The 23,998-nt window shown below is 34.4% G+C and overlaps 8 protein-coding genes and 1 pseudogene across 11 annotated transcripts; 3 read left to right on the top strand and 6 right to left on the bottom strand.

The window, feature by feature from the left end:
* Positions 1-1,938: 1,938 nt before the first annotated feature.
* On the bottom strand, positions 1,939-2,818 carry LOC17895661. Its single transcript, XM_023788258.1, has one exon. It carries the CDS (start codon positions 2,656-2,658, stop codon positions 2,071-2,073), a length of 588 nt encoding a protein of 195 aa, XP_023644026.1. The 5' UTR covers positions 2,659-2,818; the 3' UTR covers positions 1,939-2,070.
* A 743-nt stretch (positions 2,819-3,561) lies between these two features.
* On the top strand, positions 3,562-4,746 carry LOC17895555 (F-box protein At2g05970). The gene has a single exon (XM_006300278.1). It carries the CDS (start codon positions 3,562-3,564, stop codon positions 4,744-4,746), a length of 1,185 nt encoding a protein of 394 aa, XP_006300340.1.
* A 1,319-nt stretch (positions 4,747-6,065) lies between these two features.
* On the bottom strand, positions 6,066-6,892 carry LOC17896197. The gene has a single exon (XM_006301044.2). It carries the CDS (start codon positions 6,805-6,807, stop codon positions 6,220-6,222), a length of 588 nt encoding a protein of 195 aa, XP_006301106.1. The 5' UTR covers positions 6,808-6,892; the 3' UTR covers positions 6,066-6,219.
* Positions 6,893-7,329: 437 nt separating this feature from the next.
* LOC17894988 (organelle RRM domain-containing protein 6, chloroplastic) lies at positions 7,330-10,790 on the bottom strand. 3 transcript variants are annotated; one of them, XM_023787781.1, is made up of 8 exons: positions 10,508-10,790; positions 10,238-10,375; positions 9,856-9,893; positions 9,600-9,659; positions 8,804-9,111; positions 7,921-7,989; positions 7,724-7,830; positions 7,330-7,616 (listed from the first exon to the last, which is right to left on the bottom strand). In XM_023787781.1, the coding sequence occupies exons 5-8, from the start codon at positions 9,048-9,050 to the stop codon at positions 7,494-7,496; spliced, it is 546 nt and encodes a 181-aa protein (XP_023643549.1). In that variant the 5' UTR covers positions 9,051-9,111; positions 9,600-9,659; positions 9,856-9,893; positions 10,238-10,375; positions 10,508-10,790; the 3' UTR covers positions 7,330-7,493. The 3 variants fall into 3 exon arrangements, with proteins under 3 accessions (XP_023643549.1, XP_023643550.1, XP_006302888.1); XM_023787782.1 differs by having other exon boundaries at positions 8,804-9,087; positions 9,856-9,936; XM_006302826.2 differs by having other exon boundaries at positions 9,856-9,936.
* A 1,263-nt stretch (positions 10,791-12,053) lies between these two features.
* On the bottom strand, positions 12,054-13,063 carry LOC17896366 (nudix hydrolase 21, chloroplastic). The gene is made up of 2 exons (XM_006302644.2): positions 12,735-13,063; positions 12,054-12,623 (listed from the first exon to the last, which is right to left on the bottom strand). The coding sequence occupies exons 1-2, from the start codon at positions 12,923-12,925 to the stop codon at positions 12,215-12,217; spliced, it is 600 nt and encodes a 199-aa protein (XP_006302706.2). The 5' UTR covers positions 12,926-13,063; the 3' UTR covers positions 12,054-12,214.
* A 747-nt stretch (positions 13,064-13,810) lies between these two features.
* LOC17895396 (lipid transfer-like protein VAS) lies at positions 13,811-15,066 on the bottom strand. Its single transcript, XM_006301345.2, has 3 exons — positions 14,603-15,066; positions 14,428-14,466; positions 13,811-14,160 (listed from the first exon to the last, which is right to left on the bottom strand). Exons 1-3 carry the CDS (start codon positions 14,934-14,936, stop codon positions 14,072-14,074), a joined length of 462 nt encoding a protein of 153 aa, XP_006301407.2. The 5' UTR covers positions 14,937-15,066; the 3' UTR covers positions 13,811-14,071.
* A 1,218-nt stretch (positions 15,067-16,284) lies between these two features.
* LOC17894971 (protein YLS3) lies at positions 16,285-17,168 on the bottom strand. The gene is made up of 3 exons (XM_006300915.2): positions 16,762-17,168; positions 16,628-16,663; positions 16,285-16,480 (listed from the first exon to the last, which is right to left on the bottom strand). Exons 1-3 carry the CDS (start codon positions 17,156-17,158, stop codon positions 16,404-16,406), a joined length of 510 nt encoding a protein of 169 aa, XP_006300977.2. The 5' UTR covers positions 17,159-17,168; the 3' UTR covers positions 16,285-16,403.
* A 599-nt stretch (positions 17,169-17,767) lies between these two features.
* On the top strand, positions 17,768-20,360 carry LOC17895802 (annotated as a pseudogene).
* Positions 20,361-20,804: 444 nt separating this feature from the next.
* On the top strand, positions 20,805-21,615 carry LOC17894828 (protein C2-DOMAIN ABA-RELATED 3). 2 transcript variants are annotated; one of them, XM_006301205.2, is made up of 3 exons: positions 20,805-20,944; positions 21,026-21,121; positions 21,206-21,615. In XM_006301205.2, exons 1-3 carry the CDS (start codon positions 20,825-20,827, stop codon positions 21,494-21,496), a joined length of 507 nt encoding a protein of 168 aa, XP_006301267.1. In that variant the 5' UTR covers positions 20,805-20,824; the 3' UTR covers positions 21,497-21,615. The 2 variants fall into 2 exon arrangements, with proteins under 2 accessions (XP_006301267.1, XP_023643960.1); XM_023788192.1 differs by having other exon boundaries at positions 20,805-21,121.
* Positions 21,616-23,998: the final 2,383 nt, after the last annotated feature.

Raw genomic sequence — 23,998 nt, forward strand, 5'->3', positions numbered from 1 at the left:
TGAGTGTTTTGGATTTACGCACGTGGTTAATTGCATCATACTGTAATTCATGTTCACATTATTATATTTTATGTCCATGGAAAATGACTAATCCTAATCGTAATCATTTATTCTATAATGACGATAAGGTTAATGGAAGATTTTGTCCGGCTTTTGGATTATTAAAAAGTGCAAGAAATTAACGGTAGTAGTGGTAACACTAATTAATAATAAATGATAGTTTGTTTTTGGCCAACAATGAAACTAAACTTAACTTTAGAAATGAAGACTCTGAGAAGATTCGATGAACCGAAGGAGGCTAAAAGGACCGAGAAACCTAACGACTAGTGTGAGGTAATGAGAACGACCAAACAGCTTCTAACGTGGATAAGCTTCTAACAGCCATCTGTCTGATTTCTGCGGCCATCGCATTCAAATTTGTTTGGCAACTTTTTCATTATACTATTTTGGATATGTTTTTAGATTCAGATAAGATCTATGAGAGAGGACGGACACATAAAGTTTAGTTATAGTTATTTAGCCTTAATGCATGTGTGATGTGCCAGGTGTGTGTAACTCATTCATGCACATGCCTAATTATAACACCTCCACACATAAAATATTTGGAACGAATAAAAAAGTAAGTAAGTTTAAACGATGTATTTATTTTAGTATATAAGCGAAATTAATCAATTTCTTAATGAGGTTGGAACCTGAAACTTCGAATATATATTTAAGTTTATGTTTTGATTCCTTCCCATATATATGTAGTAGAGCATTTAGCATGTGTGCATGTGTCTATTTTATTGAGCACATTGTGATGGTTTTTAGTTACAAAATTAATTACTTTTTTTAATTCCTTTTAAAAATTTCTTAACCAGACATATCTTCCATGCAGTGTCGACAAAATTATATCATCAGGGTACGTGTGCACTCTTAGTAGTATTATTGTTTTTTTAATTAGTTAATGAAATTTTGATTTATGTGTTCAACTTTGACAAGATAATAAACTTGGTCTTAGATAGCTGACGCGGAGCTCGGATTTGGAGTGGTCGTTTGAGCCAACGACTTTTTGGTACCAGCATGGTTGGTTTCAATCAGACAAGATTGAAAGAATCTTATTCGAGCATTCGGAAAATGGCGAGATATATATTAGAAAGGTTAGATTAAAATTTTCGGAATCTATCAACGTGAAACCGGTTTGTCGGAGAATTGAGCATTTTGGGAGATTTGTAGTGGGTTAGGTGGTTCGTTAGAGTTAAGGCCATGTTGAAAACCGGATTCTTTTGATATTGGATTATCTCAGTCGCTATCGTGACAAAGTCGTCGACCTTGAATCTGATGGTAATAATGTTCGGACTTTCTGATATTGGTAATCAACAAGTTCAGAGTTTCTGATTAGGTTTTCGACCTCTTTTTCAATTTAGACTGTTTCATTTTGTAAGGCCTAATGCCCAGCCCATTTTTTTTTTTTTCTAGCAATGCTCTGTAGTCTGTACGAACCGGGATTTGTATCTAAAGAAATTTTTCACGTCGATTCTGCTTGGGCCTGACGGGCTCTTACTCTTCCAATTTAGTTTCTTTTTTGGTCCAACCATATTAGTAGTTAAGTAGACTGGGCTCTTACAATATTCTTGATATTACTATTGATACTTTGGGTTAGTTCATGATGACCATGGATATTTTTCCAATTACGTCCATTGAGTTTTAGAAGAAAAGAGTATGATGAACGAATCCAAATATTATAATTGAGTATATTCACTTTTTGAATTTCCTTGATGTAGTGGCAATTGCTCGCAAGTTGGAACTTAATTTTTTCTCATACACTGTAGATTAACATATATATATATATGGACTCTGTTTTTCTTTTTTTCTTTTTTTTGGGTCTCCATATGGATTATGGTTAATACTATCAATCTAGTAGATTTGCTTTACATAAAGAAAAATTTTATTTTCTGTCAACAATTTCAATTTACCAAACTAAAGCGCAGAACGAAAAGAAAGCAACATATCCAAACAACGAAAGACATAAACACACGAATTGTTCAAAAAACGCATGCAGACTCAGATGAAGCAATTAAGTTTGGACAATCAAAGTAAAGAGAAATCAATGTCGACGTCTTCCATGTAGCCACCAAGCCATGGATCCGACCTAATCTCCCATGTTGGATCAAACGATTCCCATTGGATACTCTTGAGTTCTTCCATCGAAACCCCTAGATCCTCAAGGGTCACGTGTTCATAACCCTTATTCCTTGTAGTACTACTCTCACCGACAGTACTCTCGTGCTTGTTCTCCTTCATCGGTAATGATCTCTCATCCTCGTTCTTATTGTTCGCCTCGTGGAGATCAAAAGAAAAGTAATCCGCTATTGATGCAACACCATCGTCGCCCTTGGCCTGCGGTAACCCCTTGACAACGCAACTTAGTTCGTCGAATGGGTCGACGTTGTCCCTCCGAGACCCGAATCTCGGCTTCTTCTTCTTCGGCTTTAGGGTTACCATCTCATCGTCATCGATGATGATGATTGCATCAGTAGAAGGTTGTGATCCCGAGGAGTTGTATGTCAGAGAATCGAAGAAGCCGAGTTTATCGTTACTGGTGTTATTACGACGTTGCTTCGAGAACAAGGCGACTCCGTTAGGGAACTCGTTAGTCTCTTGTCTCTCTATCGCCATGTGTCGTTTCGTATCGATTATCAAAGAACCAAATATGAATTTAAGAGAGACAATATATCAGATTGAGAGTCGAGAGATTGTGAAGTTTAACTCTCTTGATTTAGTTTATATATAGAGAGACCAAAGCGACACGTCTCTCGCAAAAGGAAAAGGAAAACCTAAAAAAAAACTGGGAATTGTTTTCTCAGATAAGGAAAAAAAAAGAGGAAAGTTCTTCTACATCACTTCTGTTCAAACGTATAGCAAATATATAATCTTAAGACCAAACTAAACCCTACATTATTAAGAATCTTGAATAACTACTTCTATTTGTACCAATATAATTAACACAAATAGGTAGATTCTGAAAATAATAAGTACACTGTTTGTCATCTAACTACAAATTCATCATAGCTAAATCCTAATTTTGATTTAAATTTATTTCTTATCAAAAACTAAGATTCATAATTAACATTAATTGTATTAAAGTGGTTTCTATATTTTTAAATATACAAGTAAGGAAAAATTAATTAATCATGTATTTTGATAAAAAAAATAATTATATTAAAGTAGTTTCTATATTTTTAAATATATATATATATATATATTTTTATTTTCATATATCATGTTTTGTTTTCCTATATACCTAATTTTAAATATATAAATAATTAGTATTTAAAATTGTTAAAAATAATGAGATGGCTAATCGTAATTGTTCGTTTAAATGATAGCTTCATAAATTTATAGTTTATACTAATTTTATATAGTATAGGATAAATTTGTTTCCCATGAGATTGGCTTTATAAATCATAAAAAGGTTTGTTCAAAAAAAATAAAATAAAAATCCTATAAAGGTGAAACTTCCCCTGTGAATTCTTTTTTTTTTGGAATTGGAACAAAAATTTCGAATTTTTTTTGGAAACAATGAGGGAAAGAAAGAAGCAAGTTAACTGGTCGGAGCTTTGTCCGGATCTGCTGCGATGTGTCTTGGAACGTCTGAGTTTCACAGATCTTAATAGAGCTAAATCAGTTTGTTCGTCTTGGCACTCTGCTTCGAGAGGCTGCGTCCCTAAACGAAACCAGATTCCATGGCTGATTCTCTTCCCTTGCGACAACAACAACAACAACAACAATGGTAGTTGCGTGTTGTTCATTCCAGACGATAGAGAAAGAGTTTACAGAACGAGAGATCTCGGTGTTGACTTTGTGCGGAGTTGTTGTCTGGCCACTTATGGCAGCTGGCTCTTGATGATGGACCCTATGTGGAACCTCAACATTCTAAATCCCTTGACTGGTGAGAGGATTGATCTACCACTTTCAGAGCCTGTGGTGCCTGAAATTGCTAGACCAAGCTTGAAAACAGCAAGCAGCCTTGCATGTCTTTGGGTAGATGAGAAAAGCAAAGATTACCTAGTGGTGTGGTCGATGAGTCAGACGTTTATGGTCTATACAAAGAAAGGAAATAACACGTGGCGACGGATGATCACTAACATGGAATGGTCTAAATCGGATAAACACATGGTCTACAACCACAGAGCTCAAAAGCTCTACGTCTATCGTAACGCTGAAGCTGTTCGTATCTGGTCTTTCCGTGAAGATCATCCACAAAGAGTTTTTGAAGCCAAGTATTATTACGGAATTGGCATCAATTATAGTGATTTCCTCCCTCTTTGGACGCAAGAGAACATGTTAAAGTGGAGAGAAGAAGAGGATGCCTATTTACGAGAGTTTGTTGACGACGGCTGGGTCAACATTGCAACCACGGTATCGGGACAAGTTATCAAGGTATCTAGCGTAATGCAGCGATCCAAAAGATGGCTCTTTAGCATTTCCAAGCCGCAAGGTCGTACCAACCGGTGGGGTAGAACGAATTCCTTGGGCGATGAGGCACTAATCTTTGACATGGGTATCACTGTTGTGGCCAAAGACATCCCAGGGGTCATGAGAAACTCAATCTACTTCAGTGGGGTGGGTTATGGCAGAAAGAATCCAGATCATATATTTGTCTTCAATCTCACAACCAACAAGGTCGAACCTTTGCCTCCATGTGTTTTCTCATCCATTCCCTTCTCTGATGCTCGATGGTTCTTCCCGGGTTTAAGTGATTGATAAGTCTTTAGAGTTAGTTTCTTCTTTTTTTTTTGCTTCCATTTTGGTTTTACAATTGTTAGTGTAACTTGCTCATGAGGGAGAAGAATATTTCTGACTTATATAAACAATATAGCTGAAACAGAGTCTTCTTGTGTTTTTCTGAATCATTACACCATGATTTACTTTTGCAACAAGCTATTGAAGAGCTTTGTTTTTTACTTTTCTAATAAAAATGGTTCCACACTCTTTTAATTTTGTAACTGTATTATTAGTAAACAATCTATACCAACCACATCAGGGACCTAACTCAAGGACACACTCTCTTGAGATTTTGCTACTCTCTTACATGACTGCACAGCCGCATTTATTCATCTTCGGGTCACCTTTAGGCTTATTTTCTGTTTCAAACATAGTAAAAAACAGACAACAACCGCATGTGGAATGATGTTTGTAAGCCAAAACAGGAAGGAGGCTTCGATAATGGAAGTTAATAAAGTTTGCTGTTTCAAACTAATTTGGCGTATTGTTTCAGCAAAACAATCTCTGTGGGTGAATTGGATTCAACGTCAATTGATCTGCTCGGGTTCTTTTTGGCCTGTTCAAGAAAATTCATCTAGTCGAAATTAATCAATTTGTTAAAGAGGTTGGAACTTGACACTTTGAATATATATATTTAGGTTTATGTTTTGATTCCTTCCCATATATATGTAGTAGAGCATTTAGCATGTGTGCATGTGTCTATTTTATTGAGCACATGTGATGGTTTTTAGCTTCAAAATTGATTACTTTTTAAATTCCTTTATAATATTATTAATCAGACATATACTCCATGCAGTGTCGACAAGATTATAGCATCAGGGTACGTCCAATCTTAGTTTTTTTTTTTTTTTTTTTTTTTTTTTTTTTTTTTCATTTTTGTTTGTTCAACTTTTACTTATGTGTACAACTTTCATAAGATAATAAACCAAATCGATAGCAATACTCTGTAGTTTGTACCAACCGGGATATGTATGTAAAGATATCATCACGTCGTTGCTGCTTGAGCCTGATGGGCTTTTCCTCTTTCAATTTCGTTTTTTTTTTTTGTTCAACCATATTAGTAATTTAGTAGACTGGGCTTTAACAATAATCTTCATTTTACTATTGTTACATTGCTTTAATTAATGATGAACATATAGATATCTTTCCAATTACGATTGAGTTGTATACAATCTTAGAAGAAAAAAGTTTGATGAACGAATCCAAATACTAGAACTGAGCATATTCTCTTCTGCAAATCCATGACGCATGTAGTGGCAATTTAGAATTGATCGCAAGTTGAAACTTAATGATATCAATCTATAGTAGATATTTGCTTTACATAAAATAATTGTCGAGAAAGATTAAAAAAAGCGCCGAATGAAGAAAGTACCATATCCGAACAAGGAAATAAACACACGAACTGTTCAAAAAACACATGCAGGCTAAGAAGAAGCAATTAAGTTTGGACAATCAAAGTAAAGAGAAATCAATGTCGACGTCTTCCATGTAGCCACCAAGCCATGGATCCGACCTAATCTCCCATGTTGGATCATACGATTCCCATTGGATATTCTTGAGTTCTTCCATCGAAACCCCTAGATCCTCGAGGGTCACGTGTTCATAACCCTTATTCCTTGTACTACTACTCTCACCGACAGTACTCTCGTGCTTGTTCTCCTTCATCGGTAATGATCTCTCATCCTCGTTCTTATTGTTCGCCTCGTGGAGATCAAAAGAAAAGTAATCCGCTATTGATGCAACACCATCGTCGCCCTTGGCCTGCGGTAACCCCTTGACAACGCAACTTAGTTCGTCGAATGGGTCGACGTTGTCCCTCCGAGACCCGAATCTCGGCTTTTTCTTCATCGGCTCTAGGGTTACCATCTCATCTTCATCGATGATGATGATTGCATCAGTAGAAGGTTGTGATCCCGAGGAGTTGTATGTCAGAGAATCGAAGAAGCCGAGTTTATCGTTGCTGGTGTTATTACGACGTTGCTTCGAGAACAAGGCGACTCCGTTAGGGAACTCGTTAGTCTCTTGTCTCTCTATCGCCATGTGTCGTTTCGTATCGATTATCAAAGAACCAAATATGAATTTAGGAGAGACAATATCTGATTGAGAGTCGAGAGATTGTGAAGTTTATCTCTCTTAATTTAGTTTATATAGAGAGAGACCAAAGCGACACGTCTCTCGCAAAAGGAAAAGGAAAACCTAAAAAAAAAGTGGGCATTGTTTTCTCAGATAAGGAAAAAAAAAAAAGGAAAGTTCTTCAATAATCTTGAGACAAAACTATAGCCTAAACCCTAAATCTTTCATAACCACATCTGTTTGGACCAATATAATTAACACAAATAATGTAGGTAGATTCTGAAAAGAATAAGTAATTTTTTTTTTTTTTCTTTGTCATCTCCTACATTATCATTGATTCGTCATCAATACGTAAAGCCTAATTTTTGATTTGAAATTATTTTGTATCACAAACTGTGATTTTTTTTTTTTTTTTTTTTTGATCAAACACAAACTGTGATTCATAAGTAAAATTATTAATCGTAAGGAAAATGTATTTTAAAGGCTATATTATGCATTTTTTGACATGGCATATGTTATTTTTTAAAATGTTAATTTTAGTTTAGACTAGTAAAAACTTGGTAGGAGTTGACAAGTGACTCCATTGTATAATCTAAAAAAGTAGATCAAAATTTTACAATTCAGTACACAGTATGAAGACAGAATCAAAACAGCTACCACGTACGAAAGGTGCGAGGTTTTGGTTGAGCTTTGGGGTAGTCTGGTCTTGGTTTACCTCTGGAGATATCTGATCTGCTTTTAGCTTCTTCTACGAATATAACCTTTCCATCCAAAAACTGTATAAACACCAAATCAGAATTTGCTACTAACCAATATCTTGTTATCAATCACCAGTAAAACGATTTGAAGTATGAAGACAAGGCTGTGATGTTGAGCTGCATACCTTTCCGTGCATCCCTTCAATAGCTTTCATAGCCTCCTCCTCTGTGTCATACCGTAGGAAGGCAAAACCTTTTGGTCTATTAGCTACCTTATCCATCACCAAGTTCACTACACGAGGGGACACAAGCAAGAACATGAGTTACACACTTGTAGAATTTGGACAGAAGTAGAACAAAAGTGAGCTTTTATGCCGCTTACTGTGTACAAGCTTGCCAAACTGTTCAAATGTATCCCGTAAGGTATCTTCAGTTGTGCGGAATGAAAGCCCTGTGCAAAAAACATCAAAATCAAGTTCGTATTGTTTCGAGTTCAAGTCTCATGTGGTGAAAGCAGAGAGGTGGAAAGTGGATAAAACCATAAAAGAGAGGTGAAAAGTGGATGAAACCATAAAAAAGCATTAACACTGTCTAAAGCTCTAATTAACCACGATTCAGCTATAATACTGAGTGATACCACAAGGGTCCACAAACGAATGAAAACAAACACAATTAACACAGTAAAGATATCAATCTCCCCAGATGATCAGAAGTTCAAAACTTCACACCCATTTATTCTACTTCCACACCAACCAAAATCATTCCCTGTCTTTACAACAAATCTGACAATGTCTTAGGTTGAAACACTGTAAACATATAACAAGTAACTCTAATAGTCTCCAATTTCAGAAGGAACCAAACAGAGACATTTCCTCAAGGAGTCAGGCTATATCACAACAAACTGAAAGGTTCTACACCCTGCAAAAGTTTGTCATTCCTTTCACTCTTCATTTTTAAACACCCAACAAAGGATTTTAACATGTAACATTGTTAACTATATAATTGGTGACAAGCAAGCGCCACAAATGTCATCGCTCTTAAGGTTTTGGAGATATTCTAACTTCTAAGTTTATCAAAGAAAATGACAGGGTTGCTCTCAATGTCTGTATCCTCAGTGAACAGCTGCAGGATTTAATTGCATACTACTTAAAAGAAACACTAAAAGAATCACAGAGTATATAACAAGAAAAATTCCATAACATAAACATCTTTCACGAATTGGGGTGATGAGCAGATGAAGAAACTGAAAACATAAACTTACTTACCACTAACAAAGAGTTTCGTCTTTGGCACAGAGGAAGACGATGGCGAAGAAGAAGAAGAATCCGAAGAGATACAGCTAGAAATCATTAACCCGCCCATATCACGGCGTCGGCGAGCCGAAATTACGCCGGATTCGACATTGATTCGTCCGCAAGAGGCGCTACAGACGGCCGGAAAGTTAGATCTGAAGAGGCGATCTCCGGAACACGACGGAACGACAACTATCCCTAAGCTCACTGCCATTGTCATCTTCTCCTTATTCGCCGGACCCTATCCCCTCAACTTACTACACAAAACTTTGATTTATCCCCTATATAGTAAAAGAGTAGTACACTTTTCTTTCAAAAAAAAAGTAGAGTAAAATTACAAAACAACCAAACTCCTAACCTTCAACCTTCATTGTCATTAAGGATAAACATGTAAATAAATCAATTCGGATCGGGTCAATTTTGCAATTGTAACCCAAAATTGCCAATTGGATATTTCCAATGTCATGCTATTTTTCCGGCTAATAAATGCCGATCCAATTGGATATCCATTTCGATATTGCAAGGAAACTAACGATTACTCCATTCAAATTTTTACTATTTTGGAAGTTATACAATACCAAATAACCCACGAATATCGTGATTAGTTCGTTTGCCATATTATCTACTTCCACATATAGCAACAAATTAAATAACTTCCAAGAGAAAACTTGGTAGACAAAGATCTTATCGAATATGCCTTATTATTCTCTAGGTTTTTAAGCTAAATGATGTGTATATAAGAGACAAACGAATCGTAGTATAAACATACCTTCAAACAGTTCTTCTTACTCCGATAGCGATTGCTTTTAATTCCAAATTGCAATCATTCCTGCATTCATAGATTTATCATCTAGCAAACCATTCAAAACCAGCTGGAGACCCCAAGTGAAGATCATTCATTCTTGGAAACAATACAATCAATATGCTGGAGAGACTTTAGAAATGATTTTAGCTGACCCAACTGTAAAAACAGTGTAATATTCTTCGTCTAAAGACCCGATCATCTAGAAGCATAGGAAACTGACCTCTTTCATGTTTCCGGGTGCAAAGTCAAGTTGTGAAGCTGTAATTTGTTTTGATGTTAGTTAACATATCCATGAAATCACCTAGGTTGGAAGTCAACTTCACATAATTAATAATTAAACTCATCCAAAAATCAAATTTCATATTGTATAATGAATCTTTAAAAACTAACGAAATTAGAACTAAATTTCAATATAAATCATATAGACATTGGTTACTCTATTCTGGGCATCAAGATCCTGGAATAAAACCAAATTCAATAAACCTTTGAGGTTAGCCGTTGTATAAAATCAAACCGGTTTTCCTTAAATCTATTGTCGTTAACAAAGATAACAAACAATTACTATATACAAAACAATACTTTTTTTGAATCTACAAAATTACATGTTTCCTTTAACTTTTATTCCCCGTTCTGAGAATGTTCTAGCAGATGCCTTAGCAAAGGCTGCTGTCCTCTCTGGTACCAACCCTCTGTTTTTCTTTCTTCGGTCTATAAATTGATAGTTGGTCCCAAAAAAAAATCTACACAATTACGAAAATACAGACGATGGAATCAAGTAGGAATCTAAATACTTGGTAAAAATATTTAAGCCCTATAACGACAAATGTTAAAGTGGAATAGCATATCATAAATTGGATATTAGAAAAACTTACCCTTTCAATTGGCTCTTAAATTGGATGAAGAATGAGCTACAGCCCAATTCTCATTTTCTGAATTTAAATCAACACCACGAAAATGAATCTACGGAGACCACCTCACGAACTCAACTTATTTAACCCTCCGAATAGATTTTTGTATACAAAACGATTGATTCGAATAATCATGTAAACGAATTTGGAGATAACGAAATCACAAAAGTAAGTGTTTTGAAGAAAATCGGTTCTGCATAAAGATAAAGGAAACGAAAGTGATGAACCATACGTTTTCTGTAAATGTCCATTTGTATGTCTCTTTGATTAGATTTTAATTTTGCACATGTGTTGTAAATAATGAAATAAAAAATGGGCTCTTTAGTTGGAGGCCCGTTTATATTAGTTTTTGTAAAATGGTGGACTTCAAGTAAACAATACCACGAGGCCCATTAACTATGTATAAATTCATAAAAATAGTAAAAACATTTATTTACTAACCTACAAAAATTAATAACCACAGTTACTACTACACAATCAAAGAAAAACATTATCAATTTTAACATTTCTCCACACAAAAAAAAAGAAGGAAAGATAGCCAAACATAAAAATGTAATGTGGGAATTCTATTAAATACCATTAAAATGGGAATTTTTTCAAATATACCATTATGAAGTTTATTTTCCAAAAATACCACTAAATTACAATTTTTCCAAACATACCACAAAATTAAAACTTAAATTTTTAAGTTAAACTTAAATTTTTCAAAATTAATTCTAAATCCTAAACACTAAAATCTACCCCTAAAAACTATACCCTAAATGTAGTCAACCCAAACATTAAAAAAAAAAAATTCTACATCTACAAAATTCAATTTTTATGTTTATGGTACTTTTAGAAAATTAAATTTTTGTGGTATGTTTGGAAGAAAAAAATTGTGGTATTTTGGGAACAAAAACTTAAAAATGCTATCCAAGAGAATTTCTCAATGTAATATTACAATTTGGTTTCATGTATACTAATATTTAATAATTATTATAAAATATAGTAAAAAAACCAATCAAAATTTAAATTATATTACTAATGACCATAAAATATTTAAGCCCCACTCCCAATTGAGACTATTAAACTAGTAATGCTTCTCTATCATGAAAATTACAAAAGGCAGATCTCTAGGAAATAGGAATAGAGACCTCTAGGAGTAAAGGTCAAAATTTAAACTATATTTATCAACGAAAACAAAATATTAAGCTCCATTCCCAACTGAAACTCTTGAACCAATAATGCTTATTTATCATGAAAATTATCAATACAACCGGCAATACCCGCCATCATAAAAATGTTTGCGTTTTACACAAAATAAGGTTCACATTTTTCCTCCGCGCTGTAGCGCGAGTCCGACTCTAATTGAGGGTAATTTTGGTACTTCACATATAAGTTTGATATCCTTTTTTCTCAAGTCTTAAAACAACAAAAGAAACAAAAACTTAAAACTGAGTCAGAGTCGATTTAACAACTAGAAGACTGATCCATTATATATATAATTATATATGTACAAATTAAAGCCAAAGATTCGAACAATTAGTGATTTTATTGAATTAGTCTATACCTAATATGTATATCAACAACAAATGAATGAATCAAATCAGAAGACTAAACTTGAGTTTGCTCTACTTCAATTATATATGCATCAGTTGAATGTTTCTACATTATCTTTGTTCTACATTATCCTTAGTGAGTCTGACATTTCCGGTCAATGAATGCTTCCAAAGCTTCCCTCATCCACGAGTTCTCACACAACTCGACCGCTTCAGACAAAGAAACCCATCTGCGCTGTCTGATTTCAGCTTCAGGCCATTGCTCAAACTGCTGGCTAACGAGCAGTGGGAACATGTAACCGTCGTGAACCATGCTATGTCTTTTGCTTTTGTATTGCCATTTCCCAAGTGATTCTTCAAGCTGACCCGTAACACCAGCTTCTTCAATGGTCTCTCTCAAAGCAGCTTCTTCGATTGATTCATCAACCTCCCAACCTCCTTTAGGTAATAACATCCCTTTCCCTTTCTTCTGTGCGCTTATCAAAAGCACTTCAATCTCTCCACCACCACACCCATGATTCTTGTATCTGTAAGGTACACATCTGCTCAAAAGATAAATTTTCGAATAAATTATTTAAGATTCCAATTAAAAAAAAAAATCATTTTCCCCCAAATTAGGAAAAAAAAATTAGGGTTTGAGAAATTGAACATACCCGACGACTTGACGATGACCAGAGCTATTGTAACGTTGCAGATCTCGTCCGGTCCGAGAGACTAGAGATACAACTTTCTCAATCGGTGTCGGTACGATCTTCTTGGAAGGGATGTTATCAAACGTCGGAGATAAGTGCGATGTAACGTTTGAAAAGTTTGATATGAATAAAGACACATAGAATCCTGTCATTTTTAAAAAAAATTTGTTGATGATGTTGTTTTCTTCTTGCTCCGCCGCAATTTTTCCGATTCGAAGCAAAGATCGATTTGATTGGAGTGTATGGATAAAAAAGGAGGAGGAAGATGATAAGAGATGTTTATGAAGAGGATTGGGTTTCTGGGAAAGCTTCTTTATATATATAGTAAATGTTCCACGCGCTTCAGATATTTTAACGCGCTTTAATTAGTTCGGGTTAAATGAATTTGAGATTCGGATTTTTTTCATTTGATTCGGTTATTAACTCTTGTTTTCGGTTAATATCGTTTTTGAGATGATGAGTTCACGTGACAACTCTTCAAAACTCTTTACTAACAAAATTCAGATTAGAACGAAGAGGGTTATAACCTCATCATACTAATCTCCAATTGTACACTAAACTGATTCATTATTTTGAGCAAATAAAATTAAATATAAAAAAGAAACGAAAGTCCAAATTCCAAAGAACGCGGGATAAGAAGAAGAGAGTTGGGAGCAGACGCGCGTGGAGAAGCAAAGCAAGTGGGAAGTGACTCGTTTGTCTGATTCTTCTATATTCCCATTTTCCCACACAACATGGACACGTGGTGGTTCCAACACGGTATTTACGGAGTTTATATTTTTTTAGCTATGACTTTTAAAAGGAACTTGAGCTTATAATATCATAAACTGGTCTATCAAAATTATTTAGGTGTAAATAATATTTTATTTAGTACCAATATATATATTCTCGAATAAACAATTTTTTGACTTTATTTGAATCTATACATAGATCTGAAAACTTAAGAATTTTCTTTTCAGTGCTTATCAAAACATTTTGAAAAATTTCTCAACAATCAACAATTTTTTTAATGAAACAAAAGGTTTAAGAAAGTTATAGTTTTCAATGGGTATCCGATTTAAGATTTATAGTATGTGTTATTCATATCTTTTATAACCGGATATCCTAAAACATATTCCAAACTATTTATCAAAGTCTAACCGGAAATTTCATTTTCTAAACCCTAGAAAACCAGATTAAAAGCATTTCCATCACTGAGAAACTGCCGTGTGCTTCTCATTTCCTTAGGCCACCAGGTCATTCAAAAGAAACATAACTAAAAACACATTTCTGAGAATTACAAAAGAGAAAAAAATAAATCAAAAGAAGATCATCCCAAGAACAGCAGATACAAAGCTATTTCCCAAAACACTGATGCCAAGTGCTGCTGCATTTCTCTTGGTGCTTCCTGTTTCAACAAGAGGTTCACATCACTTCATCACTTTATCAAACTCAAACAAATATATATACATAATCCACTCAATTCATATCTTTTAATTTCAAACTGAAGTAGTACCAACTCCAAATTGTATAATTTACATTATTTTCGTCATTATATGTATCCAAAATTTAATTATGAAATGTTAAAAAATAGCACATAATCCAAAATATAATTTTTGATTAGAAAGCAACATTAAACCAAAAAAAAAAAAAGAGAAAGTAAATGCATGCATACCGTTGCTCGCAGCTTCCGGCAACGCAGATGGCGAAGAAGCTACGTACGTTAAGAAAACAAAACATAAAATATCAGAAGAGCGAGCGCAGTTAATACAACAATCACATATTCATAATACACAAAGCTAGCTAGGGGTTTTTTATATTAAAAAAAAATAATAATAATAATAACTCACGATTGGTGGTGCAGAGTGACAAATCATAAGGAACACCACATGAACTAAGGAGATTAAGAGCGGACTCTTTGGTGAGAGCAATGAATCTGAGCATTTCCGGATGGTTGAAAGCGGCGCATAGACACGTCGAGTTGTTCTCGGCTATCTCTTTCATCGGAGTGCAACACCACGGCGGCGGAGGAATCGACAAGTGGATGTACGGTCCACACGGCAACAGTTTTGTCACGCATCGCATTGCCTCTTGAGCTTCTTCGATGATTTGCGCTGTTACTTGAACGGAGAAGAGTGTGATGACGATGGTGACTACTACGCCGAAGATTCTTGTAATACCCATTTTCTTTTTTTGTTATATATATGAAGTTCTGTTTTGAGAACTTCTTTTCAGATAACAATAAAAAAAATTGTTTTAATTTGCTGAGTAATACTACTATCTTATATACAGAGAGAAATGGTGATATTTTTTTCCAAGGGGGTCAAACATGACGGTGAGTTTTGTATCCCAAGTTAGTATAATTTTAAAATTACCTGATTTGTTATGGTAATAATAACTGGCGTAGACTACTAAATAAAAATTTATGAATATGGATATCTGCAAATTGACATAATATCGTCTTGTGCATGAAAACAAGTATTTCATTCCTTATATTCTTGTTATTTAGTATCCAATGGAGAAGAAACAAAATATCAGGTTTTTAAATATACCAGCATTTAGTAGTATATACAATTTGTGGTAAATATATGTATTCAAAAGTAGCATTTTAAGATATTTGAGTTTTATTGAGATTTTGATGATTTTAGGGAAATTTATATGATTTATTGTAAAATCTTTTTAAATCCCACCTAAAACTATGAGATTTTGATTCTTGTATTTTTAACTAAGAAAGTTATCTGAAATCCTCTCAAATCATTTAAAATCAAATCCACAAACTGTTTTCTCAAATCATTTAAAATCAAATCCACGAACTGTTTTCAATAACAGTGGATTTTAAATTGATTAGTTCAATAACACTGGATTTCATGAAACTTTTTAAAATTCATGATTGAATAACAAAGGATTTGTAAACTTTTTACAGATCACTTGAAATTCCACTTTGAATACACCCCCTTAATTCTAGTTGTAACGATAAGCCATCATTTTGAGAAACCATGATTAACACATTTATTTCCTTCATTTTAAATAAAAAGTGTCGTTTTATAATATATTTATTCTTTTAGAATAAGTGTTTATTTACATTTTAATGCAGATTTAAAATTGATTTGTTTAAAAAAATATGTGTGGTAAAACCTTAAAAGGCACTTGACTGAAAACTGAGAGAATATCAATTTACTTACTGATCAAAAATGAGAAGTAAATTGTTTGCTTATATTTTTACTATTATTTCGTATGATTAGCTTTATCAGAATTAATTTAACCTTTTTAATGTTTTTATGATATAAAACTTTACAAAATGTTTGAAATACATAAAATGAAATTACTATCTAAAAGAAAAATTACACTAGTTGATTATTTGTTACTTCACTTTTTGCAATCGAATGTCTCAAACACCAGTGGTTGATGATGGTCATGTGGTGGACTCTTGACCACTTTAGCGCGATATCGTCTTTGAAATATCAATGTTGGTGATTTCATTTAGGATTGGCTGAAACTTATGTTCTTTCTAAACGAAAAATCATATCAAGACTGACAATATAAAATATGAAAAGTATATAAAAGATCAAACCAAGAGTGCTTAAACAAATAGTGATGACAGAAATATAAATAAACATACATTGTAAATTACAAATAAAATACATGGCATAATTAAAAGAAGATCATCGCCACAAAAGCAGAGAGAAAGCTAAATCTATTGAAGCTGATAGAAGAAGCGGCGGAGGTTCCTGTCAATGATAAGGCCACATCAATTAGCTTGATACAAAATCATTAGAGTTCGTGTATTTTTATGAAATTTTTTAAAAAAATTTCTTCAAAATAAAATGTAAAATCAAATTAAAAATTAAAAATATGAATTAGTACATAGTACATACCGTTGGTTGATCCCGGCGACGCATTAGGCGGAGAAGCTTCATAAACAAGAAAGAAACATATCATTTACGTTCCAAAGATGTTAAAATATAATTAACACAATAAGTTATATTGATCAAACAATCACACTACTCACAAGCGATTTTGGCGCAGAGTGAAACGTCAGGATTGGTTCCACAGGCCTTGGGCAGATCGAGAGCGTTCTCTTTGGTGAGGTTTAGGGCTTTGAGCATCTCCGGGTTGTTAAAAACAGTGCATAAACATGGTGCGTCTGTTTCTACCATCTCTTTCATCGGCCCACAACACGACAGTGGAGGATTCGGATTCACCGTGTGTATGTAAGGCTGACACGGCAACAGTTTCTGCACGCAAGCCATCGCCTGAGGGTTTCCTCCTTGTGCCTTTGCCTGGACGGAGTAAAGGACGACGGCGGCTACGACCACAGCTAGAATTTTGCTAATCTCCATTGTTCGTTTTGTGATTTGTCTTTGAGTGTTCTTTTTTTCTTTTTCTTTCGCCTTCGATGAGTACATATATGCGTCTTGTTCTTATAAGTAGAGAATTACATTGTTCGGTTTGTGATTTGTCTTTAAATGTTTTGTGTTTCGTAGTTAATTATGAAGGTGAGATTTGTTTATGAATTTAATGGATATTATTACCTGATTTGTCTGATTTGATTTTATATAAAACAAAGTGCATAGACTATATACTATTTAAACAAAACAATCCATGCTGATGCCGATGAAATAACAAATTGTATAAGACCAATTGAATGATAGTAGATTTTATAATATGTTTGAACCAAAAAAAAAGTAGATTTTATATTAATTTTAGATATTGTTTTTTTCAATTTCTCCAATATAAGTTTTCAGAATAAATAGATTATCTAAAAATTAGGAAAATATTTTTTAGTTTTTTCTTATTTAAATTAAAGGTAACACATTAACACTTGTCATCTATTTCTCTGTTTTGTAATTAAAAAGACAAACAAAAGTTAAAATCAACATTCAATATAAAATTTCTGAAAACTATAATCTATATAAAAAAAAAAAAAACTAAAAACCAAAAACTATTTAAAAACCTGCAACCATGTCACTGATACTAATGGTCATGATTACGTGGAGGATGAATATTGGATAAACGATAATAATCTGGCGTGGCATAATAAGAGCAGCTCCATTCAGTATTTACCCCATATGAAATTTAGATAACACTATAATGGTTGCATATATGGAGTAGAAAATACAAAATGATAGTTTAAGGATTATCTCGACTTTGGTCAAATGTGGCGTTATTAACTTGGTAAGTGCCGAGCTCAAAGTCGTTATATGTATAATATTAAGTCGTTATATGTATAATATTGAGTCTCACGAAATCTGTCGAAACATATTCACCCTGTTTCCTATCCATCGGTTTGACTAATTGATTGTTTCTTTCATTCTTGTCAAATCGATCAAATCAATGAAACTGGAAAAGCAGAGCAACAAAGAAACTAGAGGAAGGTACTAGGTAGAATGAGAGTATCATGTTACAGGATCGTAGTCTTGTTGTCTCTGCTCAATTTCTCGTTGGCGCAATACTTGGTCCTCAATTTCTCCGATGACATCTTTCTGAGTGGCTTCGATAATAACAGCACCAACGCATACTCTGACTCTGACGGTGACGGGTTCGGGCAATCGGAATCAACATCCGACCATGAACATGATCCTGGCTCTTGGCGCCCAATCTTTGAGCTGGACGACTCTTCTACCGTTGACCTCACGTTGACGCGATACTACTCTGGCCTCCAAAAGATTATCTCGGCGGCTAGCGAAGGAAACACTAGGTTTATGGAGGAGGGAGTTACCGAGCTAGAAGTGTTTGCATCAGCGGGAGATCTGCACGCAAAATCTGTGATGGGGTTTGTGTATGGGATTGGGATGATACGGGAGAAGAGTGAAGCCAAGTCGTTTCTGCAACATCAGTTAGCGGCAGAGGGAGGGAATATGCAATCGAAGATGGCACTTGCATACAGATATATAAGGCTAGATGTAAAGCAAGCTTAACTGGGTCACTGGGACTCGTCAAAATTTGTTTGTTGATAAAATGTTCTTTCTGGCTAATAAGTGTGTGTTTTTTTGGATTCTTTTGACAGATGCATGATAAAGCTGCACAGTTATATAGTGAACTAGCAGAGACAGCATTCAATAGCTTTCTGTTCTGTAAGGATTACACCACGTTTGTACCAATTAGAATTCATAGAGGACCAGTTCAAGATACCGGTATGCTAAGGAAATTCCACGGGGAAGATAGTGAAGATTTCAAGATAATAGAATCCTATGCACAGATTGGTTACCCTTCAGCAATGAACAAAACTGGTTTATTCTACTACTTTGGTCTGAGAGGATTAAGACGTGATCATGCCAAGGGTATACTCTGGTTTTCGAAGGCATTAGAGAACGGAGAGCTGAATTCAATGGTAATCATGGGTGATATATACTCCCGAGGAGCTGGTGTTGAGAGAAATTATGCCAAGGCGTTTCAATGTCTCACACTTGCTGCAGAACAAGGTCTCTCTATTCAGCATTTAATGGCCTCGGCTACTTGTATCTCAAAGGCTATGGAGTAGACAAAAACTATACTAAGGTCAGTAATATAATAAAGCAGAGGTGTTTCTTTCATTTTCGTTCCTTCAACAATAATATATCTTCAATTGTAGGCAAGAGAATTTTTTGAGAAGGTTGCTGATACTGAAGACCTAAGTGGGATTTATTACCTTGGAATGATGTATCTTAGAGGCATTGGAGTCAAAAGAGATGTAAAGCAGGCGACCAGATACTTCCTCGTGGCTGCAAATGGTGGACTACCAAAGGCTATTTATCAAATGGCCAAGATGTTACATGTTGCCGCCAGGATCAACAAGAACCTGAAGATGCTGAAATTGGTAATTAATATTCGTGACATGAATGCTAAATGCAATAAACGTTATATCCATATGCTTTAAGTGTTTATGAAATTCTTAAAAAAATAGCAATACTTCAATCTCTGGCTCACTGTTGCAAGTTCTCCCATTTTCTTAATTTGAGGTAGTAGTTAAAAGGGTTTAGGGGTGTACGTAATACACTTGTCTGTACTAATAGATAGCAGTGTCTCTGCTATTTGATTTTCACTCTTGTCTTGCTTAAATATGTAAATAAGCATTTTTTTGAGGAATTATTTACTTTGATCGTTTATTCACTTTACTAGCATTTTGATTGCAGGCTGCGGCTCTTTACAAGACAGTAGCGGAAAGTGGACCATGGAGTTCTATGTCTAGATGGGCTCTTGGAGCTTACGTTAAAGGTGATGTGGGAAAGGCTTTTATATTGTACTCAAGAATGTCAGAGCTCGGTTACGAAGTAGCACAGAGCAACGCTGCATGGATCCTCGATAGATACGGTGAAAAGAGCATGTGCATGGGAGTTTCTGGATTTTGTACGGATAAGGAGAGGCAGGAGCGGGCTCATGCTTTGTGGTTGCGTGCCTCTAAACAAGGAAACGACTATGCTGCTCAGCTTGTGGGCGAGCTCTTCGTGGATCCTGACGTTGCACAGCCTCTCATTATCTCTGATGCTTTCCCCAACTGATCTAGATTTGTTTATATGTACAGGTCGATTAATACTTAAGTTCTTTATTTGTGACACAGGTTGGTTTCTACTTGTTTTATATGTATAAATTGGTTTGTACTTTCTCTCTAACTCACGTTTGATTTTGATATATATATTATCTTTACTCAAAATGAAATTTCCCATATGAGAATCGAAGTAGTTACGTGCGGTGTACATATATTTCTATAGACAACAATGGTCCAAGCCGTTACTAGTAGACTTTGATGTCAAACAAAAAAACGTGGTTTGCAGGAAATGGTCCCTATGTTTATGACTTGCATGTATTTTAATTTCTTCTTTATTAAACTGAATCAAAGAATAATAATACGAATTCCACCAACTTCCTTTTAAGCGGTACTCACGTTCAGCCAAAAACTAATAATGTGATCCCCACCAAAAAAAAAAAAACTAATAATGTGATAATAAGTTAATAACAACAAAATAAATATGCATATTTTAAACTCCAATGAAAATTTCGCTCCTTATAATAATCAATAGCATTATTCGAAGTTAGTAGCTACATTTCAATTTCATTTTGTTAGAATCAATTAATCGTCGTCTCGTCGGAGAAAGATGTCGTTGATGGATAATCTATTAGGTATCCTCCGCGTTCGAGTAAAACGCGGTGTCAACCTCGCTGTACGTGATGTCTCTAGTAGCGATCCTTACGTCGTCCTCAAGCTAGGTCGCCAGGTTCTGATCTCTCTATCTCTCTGTCTCTCTCGATTTTTCACGAACTCAGAATGCAAAAAAAAAAAACCTTTTTGTGTGCAGAAACTCAAAACTAGAGTGGTAAAGAAAAACATAAACCCACAATGGGAAGAAGATTTAACATTCACAGTCACCGACCCTAATCACCCGCTCACTCTGGTATAGAAATTTAAGTATATAACTCTTCAGTTTCGAAACCGGTCCGGTCCTAGAATTATAATATCGTCTTTGGTTTGAAAACAGATTGTGTACGACCACGACCTATTCAGCAAAGACGACAAAATGGGAGACGCAGCGATCGATTTGAAACCGTACATAGAAGCCTTACGAATGGAGCTGTCCGGTTTACCAGAAGGAACCATCATAACAACGATCGGTCCGAACCGCGGAAACTGCTTAGCTGAAGAAAGCTACATCCGTTGGATCAACAATAGAATCGTTCAGAACATTTGTCTCCGACTACGTAACGTCGAGCGTGGTGAAGTCGAGATCGAACTCCAATGGATTGATCTCCCCGGTTCTAAAGGCTTGTAAACCAAAAAAAATTATATACAACTGTATTTGATGTTACCTTATTGGGCTTATTACTCCTAAATGGGGCTAAGCCCATTATATATATTATAAAGCCGATCAACACGAGAGTCCGGTTTGGTTCGGTCTGAAGTCTGATGATTTTATTTTATTCACAAAATAAACAAACATATGTGTGTGAACTGTGAAACCATTGGGGCTTGCGTCTCTGCACAAGACGGCACGAATTTTAGTGATTGATGTTTAGTTCAAAGGAATCATCAAGTTATCGAAAGGACAAGATTTTGATATTTTTACGTTCGTATATTCTCTCTTTTGAATTTTCTTTTGTTTTTTTCCTTTTAGCGAAGTGAAGAGAAAAGAAGTTTAATAAAGATAACTTTTTTTGCAGCAATAGCCAGCTTTTGAGGAACACATTTTTTTTTTTTTTGAAACTGAGTAAGAAAAAAGTTGGTAATTTTTCAGGATACTTTATGATATTCTCTGTTCTATTTTCTTATATATTCTTTTATAGGTTCAGCCTTTTAGAGAACCCAAAACCGTGCAAAAGAAAGAAGATTAATTCATATAAGAAAAAATAAAAAGGTTTTGTGAAAGCATCTCTATTTGTGCTTTTTTTATTCAGTGATTCATAGCCGTAGATCGGTATTTGGTCTGATGTTTTTCTTTTGGTCGGGTAAAACTTTATATATTGTAAAGCAGACCCCTTTATTCTTGATTTATATCATAAAAACCCCGATAGTTTTGTTGTACGATCTTGATTTGCCCAAGAAGACTAATGAGGAAAAAATAATCCAGTGAAGGCTGACTAGAGTGCCACGCCTCTACTTGGAATGTTTATTTTGTTACCCTCAGGCTCATCATCATTAACCTCTCCTACGCATGCCCTCCTGAATCCTGATCCTCACTCTCTACTCTTTTTTACTTTTATATATTTTTGTTGTTCAATTCACGTTTATACCTATTTGTTAATTACTTTCACTTTAACATAGTAACAAAATACAACTATATAAAGTATAAATACTAATAATCAAGGAATAAATAAAGATGAATATATATACTCACTAAGGTTGAGTATACGGAATAAGCCAAATCAATCTCATAAATCCAATCAAATTCTTTTGTAAATTTAGATATATGACAAGTCATTTATTTGCACAATAATATCTTAGATCAGTCAAAACTATTTACCGAAACAAATTTTATCACTTATGTGATATGTTTTAAATAACTCGTATGTAATATGTTTTAAATAACTCGGTATGATGATAATTGTATGAGAATAGCTCACTTTTGCGGATATTTTCAAAATCAAAATTGTATGTGGTCAAATTTTGTATGTGTGTCTTTGATATTTTCTTCATAAAAAGCTAAAAGAAAAAAATATTTCAAATCAAATAGGAATCTTAAGTGTAGTCATCATCCGTTCATTAGTGGAGAAGTATTTGATTAGGCCACAAATTAGAAGGCATGCTTTTAGCGAAGCGTGTTAAAGCACAAACGCATGGACCTTGAAATCGAAAACACATTATTTTTTCGGGTTGCGTGAGATGCATATGCATACATAATAGTAACTTTTAATGAAATTTTTAAATCATATATATATACTTCATTACATGTAGTCATGTAGACGATAATGAGTTCTGTTCTGATTAGTAATCAAATTGTGAGTTCTATTGTTTTCCCTTTTGTGATTCATTATCATCCATTCGATCTATTTCTATTTGTTTCTATAGTCACCAATGAGACTCATGTTTAGTTATGGCAAAAACCCATGGAAACAGCGCTTTTGTAATCTTTAAACCGCATGAGAACGATGTATAAAAAGTGAATGATCTACTTTTCAAATACAACGGCTAGCTCCACATCTTAGAAGTTTTTTTTAATTGGTTTTGAAAGAAAAGAACTGAGTACTTTATTTTCATGAGAATTGTTTTTAGGTTGTGGAAAAATAATCAAGTAGTGTTCTATCTATCATGCATGCTCTTTTTTTGGGTTTTCACATGCATCTTATAAACCGAACCGATGAGATGAATCAAGAAAGTTAAAAAGAAACAACGGGAAGCTTCAAATCCAATGGTCATCTATGTAGCTGGTTTCAGATTCACATTTAAACCATTGACGACAACGTCAAATAATTGCGAAGACTCTGTTTCCAGTCTCCAGAAACCTTTTGTTATGAATGAGTTTTTGAGAAATGAAAAGGAAAGCATAGAAACATGTATCACGTACTTATAAATAGTTAGCACATAATAAGACACACTTTAATTATATATTGAATATTAAAGCAAGTCAATCTATAGATCCTAGAGAGTGTTAATTTGTAAAACAAATGTTAAAAAAAGGTTTTAATTAGTCAAAATTTGCTTTACGAAAACCTAAAAATTCTTTTACCCTCTTTTCCATTTTCCCGTTTATAGTGTTTGGTAAAAGGTCAATTTATAAATTTCATGTTTCAAGTGTTTTTGCTTAAAGGTAAAAAACAAAAACAAAACATGGCAAAGG

Source organism: Capsella rubella, unplaced genomic scaffold, assembly GCF_000375325.1.
Source record: "Capsella rubella cultivar Monte Gargano unplaced genomic scaffold, Caprub1_0 scaffold_2, whole genome shotgun sequence".
In the NCBI taxonomy this organism is placed as follows: domain Eukaryota; kingdom Viridiplantae; phylum Streptophyta; class Magnoliopsida; order Brassicales; family Brassicaceae; genus Capsella; species Capsella rubella.